Here is a 10,258-nt window from a genome sequence, read left to right on the forward strand (position 1 = left end):
TTTGTTTTTTTTTTTGAGATGGAGTCTCGCTCTGTCACCCTGGCTGGAGTGCAGTGGTGCAGTCTCGGCTCACTGCAAGCTCTGCCTCCCGGGTTCATGCCATTCTCCTGCCTCAGCTTCTTGAGTAGCTGGGACTACAAGCTCCTGCCACCACGCCTGGCTAATTTTTTGTATTTTTAGTAGAGACGGGGTTTCACCATGTTGGCCAGGATGGTCTCGATCTTCTGACCTCGTGATCCGCCCATCTCGGCCTCCCAAAGTGCTGGGATTACAGGCGTGAGCCACTGCGCCCGGCCCATGTATGTGTTTTAATTGTTCCTGTGGTTTGTCTTTACAGGAATTGGATTATGAACGCATTCATAAAAAAATGCTAAAGCCAGCCTTTATCTTCGATGGACGGCGTGTCCTGGATGGGCTCCACAATGAACTACAAACCATTGGCTTCCAGGTAATCATGATCCTGGATTGTTTTTTTTCTTTTTCTTTGGTCTTTAGTGTTTGATTCAACAACTGGGGACTATAATCTAGTCAAGTTGACATCAAAAGACCATTACAGCAGGTCAGAATATGTTTGGCTAATTAAGATGATACCTTCTTTCTAGGGAAATTCTTTTGGGGAACCAAATCAATATCAGAAGTGTATTTCAACAATTAGGAAAGTGCTAAAACCCATGGTGTGGGTTTTAGAATTTTCTTATTTTCTTTAGCAGTAACGTAACTCTGGGGCAACATGTCAGTTCTTTAGGAAGTCCCTATGGGATTATTCTGACTACTTCTCTACTTCCTCCCTAAATTGGTGATCTAAAGGTAGAGAAAGAAAGAGGTCTTGGTCAATCAGCAGGTGTTCATCCTATACCTTCTGAGTACTCAGCACTGTGCCAGTGCTGTGAGGGGTCTGAATGAAACATATGGGAGTTTCAATGGTACTGGCCCTCTTCTGATTCAAAGTTTATCAACTGGCCAGGCATGGTGGTTCACACCTGTAATCCGAGCACTTTGGGAGTCTGTGGAGGTGGATCACTTAAGGCCAGGAGTTTAAGACCAGCCTAGCCAACATGACGAAACTCCATCTCTAAAAAAATACAAAAATTGCCGGGCGCGGTGGCTCATGCCTGTAATCCCAGCACTTTGGGAGGCTGAGGCAGGTGAATCACAAGGTCAGGAGTTTGAGACCAGCCTGGACAATATTGTGAAACTCCATCTCTACTAAAAATACAAAAATTAGCTGGGTGTGGTGGCACACACCTGTAATCCCAGCTACTTTGGAGGCTGAGGCAGGAGAATCGCTTAAACCTGGGAGGTGGAGGTTGCAGTGAGCCAAGATCACACCACTGCACTCCAGCCTGGGTGACAGAGCAAGACTCCACCTCGGAAAAAAAAATAATAATAATTAGGCGTGGTGGCCTGTGCCTGTAATCCCAGCCACATGGGAGGCTGACGTGGGAGGATTGCTTGAGCCCAGCAGGCAGAGGTTGTAATGAGCTGAGATCATGCCATTGCATGCCAGCCTGGGTCACAGAGCAAGACCCTGCCTCAAAAAAAAAAAAACAGCTTGTTAATTATGGAACATTTGGAAAGCTGACAGAAGCCTCCACTCAGAACAGTGTATTTGTATGTTACATCTATTTCAGTTCTCCAGGGAGTCCCAAAAGTATTAATAAGGAGCTACTTTCCATTTCCTCAGAGCAGTATGGGGATAGGAGGATGGGGAGGTGGAGTAAGTTAGGGAGAATAAAAAAATATGCCAGGGGGTTGCTGTCAGCAGAAAAGCAGCAGTGTTTGATAGCTTGCTATGCACATCTCAGCACCAGCTATCTTGGAAAGGTACCAGTAAGGCCTAATCTGCTATTCAAAAGTATCTGATCTGGTTCTCTTAACCTCTCACCAACTTGTTGAAGGTCCTTATTTAGAACTCAGTGCCCATTTCTCATTCATGAGAGATTTGCTTGTGGAAAGAGTCAAATGGCATCCTTGTCTGTGAACTCTTCCATCCAAGACCTTGGGGACTCTTCTATTCCACCCCTCCCTAGTGAGTAACAACATGACTGTTTTTCCCAGTCATGACTAAACTCAGGAATGTTATTTTTAAAAGGTTATTTGCAAGGCATAGACACATTTTCACTCATTCCTGTTTTATTCATCTAAGGGAAAAGATATGTAGAGAAATACATATTTTAAATGATTTTAAGTTATTGTAAAAGTTAACTTTCCTAGTGAGGAATTAAAAAAAAAAAAATTAGGAATGGAATCACTGAATAAGGAGAATTTGTAAGTCACTGAGACAACTGGTTAATATAAAGCAGAAGGCCTTTCTTTGTGGTATGAGTCAGAATTAAATATTAATTTTTAATTCAAAAGACATGAAAAGTGAGTAGTATGTTTATCTCTGCTGTGGAGGGGAGATAAATTCATGACTGTTGAAGTAGTAGTGTTTTTAATGATAAGATGATGATTTTGAATATATGGAATAAATGAAAAATGTAATAGGCAAAATCAAAATTGATTATCATTTAGTGAAGGCTGGCTTGCTATATGCTAAGCACTTTACCTAATTTAATACTTACCACAACCCTTTGAGTTAAGTGGTGGTAACACAATTTACAAGTGAGGAGGAAAGACCTGGAGAGTTTAGGTAATGCAGCAAGTGCCAGTCAGGATTCCAGCTGGCGTCTTTCAGACTCTGAAGTCTGAATTCTTAAGAATTATGCTGGCCGGGTGCAGTGGCTCACGCCTGTAATCCCAGCACTTTGGGAGGCCGAGGCGGGCGGATGATGAGGTCAGGAGATCGAGACCATCCTGGCTAACACAGTGAAACCCTATCTCTACTAAAAATACAAAAAAATTAGGCGTGGTGGCGGGCACCTGTGATCCCAGCTGCTCTAGAGGCTGAGGCAGCAGAATAGTGTGAACTGGGAGGCGGAGCTTGCAGTGAGCCGAGATCACACCACTGCACTCCAGCCTGGGCAACAGAGCGAGACTCCATCTCAAAAAAAAAAAAAAAAAAGAATTATGCTGTTGGCAGGGCACAGTGGCTCATGCCTGTAATACCAGCACTTTGGGAGGCCAAGGAGGGGGTGGATCACGAAGTCAGGAGTTCGAGACCAGCTTGGCCAACATAGTGAAACCCCATCTCTACTAAAAATACAAAAACATTAGCCTAGTGTGGTGGCAGGCACTTGTAATCCCAGCTACTTGGGAGGCTGAGGCGAGGAGAATTGCTTGAACCTGGGAGTCAGAGGTTGCAGTGAGCCAAGATCGCACCACTGCACTCCAGCCTGGGCGATGGAGCAAGACTCTGTCTCAAAAAAAAAAAAAATAAAATAAAATAAATAAAAAGAATTATGCTGTTACAAACCGGGCGCAGTGGCTCACGCCAGTAATCCCAGCACTTTGGGAGGCTGAGGCAGGCAGATCACTTGAGGTCAGGAGTTTGAGACCAGCCTGGCCAACATGTAAAACCTCATCTCTACTAAAAATACAAAAATTAGCCAGGCGTGGTGGTGCACGTCTGTAATCGCAGCTACTCAGGAGGCAGACAGGAGAATTGCTTGAACCTAGGAGACGGAGGTTGCAGTGAGCCAGGATCACGCCACTGCACTCCAGCCTAGGCGATAGAGCAAGACTCCATCTCAAAAAAAAAAAAAAAAAAAAAAGAATTATGCTGTTAGCTTTTGCAGGTTTTTTAGTACAAGGGAAATTGAAATGAGAATGGAGTTTGAAATAAAAAATGAACTCACTGGAATCTGGTCGGTTAATTTCATACATGTTTCTAAAGACAGTGGTGGCACATAATTGACTACTTTGAGGGAGTCAGGTGTGGGGAATGGCAGGAGTGAGAAAGTCTAGATATGAATATTAAAATGGAGTGTAGATTAATTCTAGAAACAAAAAATAGGGAAGAAACCAAAGATCTCTCATAGCAACCCAGTCAACTTGAGAATCCTTTTCTAAGAATAAAATCTAGATTCCCCCTGCCCCTATTTCAGTACATTATAAATTCTTACCCTTATATAGTTAATGGTTCTCTTAAAATTTTTTTTTTCAGATTGAAACAATTGGCAAAAAGGTGTCTTCAAAGAGAATTCCATATGCTCCTTCTGGTGAAATTCCGAAGTTTAGTCTTCAAGATCCACCTAACAAGAAACCTAAAGTGTAGAGATTGCCATTTTTATTTGTGATTTGGTACTTCAGGATACAAAACTACTGATATTAAAGATAAAGAACAATTTTTTTGTTTGTTTTGTTTTGTTAGAGTCTCACTGTTGCCCAGGCTGGAGTGCAGTGGCACGATCTCGGCTCACTGCAAGCTCTGCTTCCCAGGTTCACGCCATTCTCCTGGCTCAGCCTCCCAAGTAGCTGGGACTACAGGCGCCTGCCACAATGCCCAGCTAATTTTTTTTGTATTTTTAGTAGAGACAGGGTTTCACCGTGTTAGCCAGGATGGTCTCAATCTCCTGACCTCGTGAACCACCTGTCCCGCCCTCCCAAAGTGCTGGGATTACAGGCGTGAGCCACCGCGCCTTGCCCATAAACCAAGTGTTTTTAAGGAAACAAAACTATTTTTTTAATCATCAGATTTATACTAGCTATATGGATATTAGCATATCTGGTAATTATGAATCTAGAATTTTTTTACATATTTTTATAATACTGTTAACTCAGTTATTGGATGAGTGAAAGATAATCATGTTGGTTTTAATAGTGTCAATTTTTGTAAAATAAAAATTAAACTTCAAACACTTTACTTTTTAAATTGTCCATAGGCCGCACTTTAATATCACATTATAAAGGGAAGGACAGTCTTCATTTTTCCTGGTTATTGGTTTGTTTGTCATTAAATATGTATTTTGAATCCATGAAATTGCTATGCTAAATAGCCTTTACATGTATGGTCTGGTTAAAGTTCGTTTGTTCTTTTTGTTTTAATAAAATGCATCACTGATTTTTCAGCTCAAAATCATCACTGTTAATTTCCAGTCACCCCAAATATGGTTAAAAGATTTTTTTTTTAATCATGAAGAGAAAATTAGTAGTAGTGTTTCTTTCTCTCCCCATTATTTCTTGGTTTTCCTCACTAATCTTTTTTTTTTTTAGTCCAAAAGCCAAAAATATTTATCTTGGTTTTACATTTTAATTTCCATTCTTAATTGTAATTTTTTTCTTTAAATAAGGAAACCAATATAATCTCATGTATAAAAACTTAAATATTTTACAAGTTACATATAGCATCATTCTAAAATAAGAATTTTTTTTTGTTTTCTGTCTTTTTTTCTTATGTCTCTTACTGAGTTTTACATTTTCAGTGGTTATTTTTGCTTGTGTTAGATCATTATTAAAATATATCCAATGTCCCTTTGATAACTTGTGCTCTGCTGAGAATGTACAGTTTGCATTAAACAGCCCAGGTCTCATCCTTCAGGAATTTTGCAGTTCAATGAGAAGAGGGAGACAAATATAAAGACGAGGACAGAAGCATCTGTACAGATGAAAATTACATAAATAAAACATTCTCCATCAACAACTATATGGGTGTAATTTTTGTCAATGCACAAGTAACTGAGTCATGACAGCCTGACATTAGATGGGAAAAAAATGACACCTCACTTTTTAGAGAAAATGGTATTATATCATTTTCCCAAATGATGCAACAAAGGGAGGGAATTTAGCAAATAAACATTGGCAAACTGTAGCCCATGGGTCAAATCTGGCCAGCCGCGAGTGAGCTAAGAATGGTTGTTACATTTTTACATGGTCACATGTTAAATGGTTTGACCAGGCATGGTGGCTTATGCATGTAATCCCAGCACTTTGGGAGGCCAAAGAGGGAGGATCACTTAAGGCTAGTTTGAGACCAGCCTGGGCAACTTACTGCCTAGGCAATAAGTAAGACCCCGTTTCTACAAACAAATAAAGCACAAACATTTTAAGTGGTTATACAAATCCCTACATAATATCCTCAACTTTACCTCTTGGCTGGCAAAGCCTAAAATATTTCCTACCTGGTCGTTTAAGAAAGTCTGCATACCTCTGAAAGAGACAAATACTAGAGTTCGAACATCAGGTGAGCCTTTACTCATAAGACTTTGAAGTGAGGATGAGTTTATTAATTAGAATTTGCTTTACATTTCTGCTTGAAAATATTCTTGTATTCTGCTTAGTAATTTTATATTCAAGTAAAGGTATTGTAAGTCCAAAGATGTATGAAGATGTATGCTAAAGCAGATAGAATTAGGCACTTGTCCTGTCCAAATGAGGAATTTTTAAATTTTTAAATGTTTTTTTTTTCTATTTTTAGACATGTAATGCTATTGATTCAGACTTTTTCTGCTCTTGTCTAGACATGCCAAATGCTGGCAAAAAATTGCTTTTTTTTTTTTTTTTGGTCTTTTTTTTGAGACAGAGTCTTGTTTTATTGGCCAGGCTGGAGTGCAGTGGCATGATCTCGGCTCACTGCAACCTCTGCCTCCTGGGGTTCAAGCCACCATGCCCAGCCTAAGAATTGCTATTTGGATGTTGCCGAATTTGTAAAAACACAGCAATAAGCAAAATCCTTTTAAACAAAGAAGTCCTGAGTTATCTCATTGGTGGACTGAAGCAATTCTGTAGCAAATAAATCCTTTGAAAGAGCTCCAAAAAGAAGAAAAAAAGAAATAGTTACTTGTGCCAGGTGCAGTGGCTCATGCTTGTAATCCCAACACTTTGGGAGGCTGAGGTGGGGGATCACCTGAGGTTAGGAGTTCGAGACCAGCCTGGCCAACATGGGGAAACCCCATCTCTACTAAAAATACAAAAAAACTAGCCAGGCGTAGTGGCACGTGCCTGTAATCCGAGCTACTCCGGAGGCTGAGGCAGGAGAATCACTTGAACCTGGGAGCAGAGGTTGCAGTGAGCCAAGATGGAGCCATTGCACTCCAGCCTGGGCAATAAAAGCGAAACTCTGTCTCAAAAAAAAAAAAAAAGAAAAAGAAAAGAAAGAAATAGGCACTTGTTTTAAATTGCAAGATGTTTCAATGCTTGGAACTGATAAGTAAACAATTATTGTAAGATATAGTTACTGGCCAGGCGTAGTGGCTCATGCCTGTAATCCCAGCACTTTGAGAGGTCAAGGTGGGTGGATCGCTTGAGCTCAAGAGTTCAAGACCAGCCTGGGCAACATGGTGAAACCTTGTCTCTAAAAAATACAAAAAATTAGCCAGGAGTGGTGATGCGTGCCAGTAGTCCAAGCTAATTGGGAGGCTGAGGCGGGAGGATCACTTGAGCCCAGGATGTCAAGGCTGCAGTGAGCCGAGATTGTACCACTGCACTCTAGTCTGGATGACAGAGTGAGACCCTGTCTAAAAAAAAAAAAAGAAAAAGAAGTTACTGGTAAATGGAGGAAAATGGGCAAAAGAGGGCTCATAGAGCCAGATAAACTTGCTGTTGGAAATGTGAGGAAAAACTCAGTAATTAGGCATGTAACTTAACAGCAATTTGAGACCTTCATGTGAAAAGTTGAAAGAAGGTGGTTAGTCTTTTTTTCTCTCCTCAACCAGTTAAAGACAATTGTTGTTGTTTTTTTAATGATACAAACTTTCAGTTTTTAAAACTATATATATTTAAATTTTTATACCTGATCCCTACCACCAGGAAAAGTTTCAATTTTTTATTAGCTAATATATTTTTGGTAGGGCAGAGGAATATTGGTAAGATTATTAACTGTACTTAAAATTGAAAATAATAGGCCGGGCGCTGTGGCTCACGCCTGTAATCTCAGCACTTTGGGAGGCCGAGGTGGGCGGATCACCTGAGGTCAGGAGTTCGAGACCAGCCTGACCAACATGGAGAAACCTCATCTCTACTAAAAATACAAAATTAGCCGGGCATAGTGGTGCACGCCTGTAATCCCAGCTACTCAGGGGGCTGAGGCAGGAAAATCGCTTGAACCCGGGAGGTGGAGGTTACGGTGAGCCGAGATCATGCCATTGCACTCCAGCCTGGGCAACAAGAGTGAAACTCCTTCTCAAAGAAAAAAAAAAAAAATTGAAAATAATATATGGACATGGTAAAAAGACATTCACATAGATACAAAAGGGTATATAAACAAAATCTCTCTCCTACAATTTTCTCTCCTACAATTCCACTTAAGACTTCTTGGTTAAGCTACCTGAAAGCCTTATTTTTCCCATCTGTAAAACAGATAATCCATCTCTAACTCGAAGAATTGTTATAAAGATTACATGAGATGAATGTTTACACAAAGATCTTATTGGCACAGTGACTGGCAGGCAATGAGCAGTCCTATTAGCACCATAACAAGCTGGTCCCACTGCACCAGAACCACATGTAGGCTCTGGAATCACTAGAAGGACAGTAATTAACACTGAACATTTTGGACAGGCACTATGCAAAGTCCTTTAGATGCATTTCTCATCTGTTCCTCACTATATATAGTTTCACTCGTTGCCCAGGCTGGAGTGCAATGGTGTGATCTCAGCTCACTGCAACCTCTGCCTCCCAGGTTCAAGGATTCTCCTGTCTCAGCCTCCTGAGTAGCTGGGATTACAGACATGTGCCACTACACTTGGCTAATTTTTTTATTTTTAGTAGAGACAGTGTTTCACCATGTTGTTCAGGCTGGTCTTGAACTCCTGACCTCAGGTGATCCACCTGCCTCGGCCTCCCAAAATGTTGGGATTACAGGTGTTAAGCCACCATGCCCAGCCCATGCATTACTTTAAAAAAATTTTTTTTAAAAAACACGGTCTCCATCACCCAGGCTGGAGTACAGTGATGTGATCTTGGCTCACTGCAACCTTTGCCTGTCAGGTTCAAGTGATTCTCCTGCCTCAGCCTCCCAAGTAGCTGAGATTACAGGCATGTGCCACCACACCCAGCTAATTTTTTGTATTTTTGGTAGAGATGGGGGTCTCACTGTGTTGCCCAGGCTAGTCTCAAACTCCTGAGCTCAACTGATTCACCCGCCTCAGCCTCCCAAGGTGCTGAGATTACAGGCGTGAGCCACCACGCCTGGCAAGGACGTGCATTACTTTTATAATACTGGCTGGTTATAAGAATTCAAAACGGAATTGGCTATCCACTTTACATATTTTACAACATGGCCATCTAAAAGTGTCCTTTTAGATATGCAGAAAAAGTAGAAAGGCAGGATTCAGTCAAAAGATGAATCTGAGTTATTAGTATTTTGGAAGGAAATTCCTTTCTCAGGTCTTTACCATCATATAATACAACAATGTGAGAAATGAAAGGAATAGGGCATGTGGATGTAGCAAGCTACCATACAAATAAGGGTTAATATTTCTAGGTTCTATTTCCATGTCTTAGGCAGCATTATGGCCTTGGTTTTTTCAGAGGGACTAAATGTAATCAGCATAAAACTATTTTGCAGGTTCTGAAGTAGTTACACCAATGTAAAAAATTAACATTTACTTTTTTTTTTTTTTGGAGACAGTCTCACTCTGTCGCCCAGGCTGGAGCGCAGTGGCACAATATCGCCTCACTGCAGTCTCTGCTTCACAGGCTCAAGTAATTCTCGTGCCTCAGCCTCCCGAGTAGCTGGGATTACAGGCACCTGCCAACACACCTAGCTAATTTTTAAATTTTTAGTAGCAATGGAGTTTCACCAGGTTGGCCAGACTGGTCTCAAACTCCCGACCTCAGGTGATCTGCCCACCTCGGCCTCTCAGAGTGCTGGAATTACAGGCATGAGCCACCACATCTGGCCAACATTCACTCTTAAGCCTTTCTAAATTATTCCAATGTTATAAGGACAAATGCTAATCTAATCATAAGTAAACTGATGAGTTTCAATCTATGTTGACTGTTTCATCACAGTAACATAAATGAAGTTTTTATTTTTCATAAATGAAATGTAATGATGATGTTAACAGTGGATTGGAAAATCTTCTGAAGTTTTTGGGTTTTTTTTTGAGACAGGTCTGGAGAGCAGTTGTAGTGCCCAGGCTGGAGAGCAGTGGCACCACTTCAGCTCATTGCAACCTCTGCTTTCCAGGTTCAAGAGATCCTCTCACCTCAGCCTGAGTAGCTGGGACTACGGGTACGTGCCACCACATCTGGCTAATTTTTTGTAGAGATAGGGTCTCACCATGTTGCCCAGGCTGGTCTCGAACTCCTGGGTTCAAGTGATCTGCCCGCCTTGGCCTCCCAAAATGTTGGGATTATAGGTGTGAGCCACCATGCCTCTTCTCTGGAAGTTTTTAATGCATTTTAAAATTATGTTAAAAGAAAATTCTTACGAAGA

At 41.1% G+C, this 10,258-nt stretch overlaps 1 protein-coding gene across 3 annotated transcripts in view; it reads left to right on the forward strand.

The window, feature by feature from the left end:
• The window catches only part of UGDH (UDP-glucose 6-dehydrogenase), a 28,997-nt gene extending 24,040 nt beyond the window's left edge, over positions 1–4,957 (forward strand). For all 3 annotated transcript variants that reach the window (XM_032135243.2, XM_032135241.2, XM_032135242.2), the window contains exons 11-12: positions 338–448; positions 4,046–4,957. In XM_032135243.2, the coding sequence (XP_031991134.1) occupies positions 338–448; positions 4,046–4,156 (222 nt within the window). In that variant the 3' untranslated portion in view covers positions 4,157–4,957. The remainder of the gene's footprint in view (positions 1–337; positions 449–4,045) is intronic.
• Positions 4,958–10,258: the final 5,301 nt, after the last annotated feature.

This window comes from Hylobates moloch, unplaced genomic scaffold, assembly GCF_009828535.3.
Source record: "Hylobates moloch isolate HMO894 unplaced genomic scaffold, HMol_V3 SCAFFOLD_17, whole genome shotgun sequence".
Classification (NCBI taxonomy): domain Eukaryota; kingdom Metazoa; phylum Chordata; class Mammalia; order Primates; family Hylobatidae; genus Hylobates; species Hylobates moloch.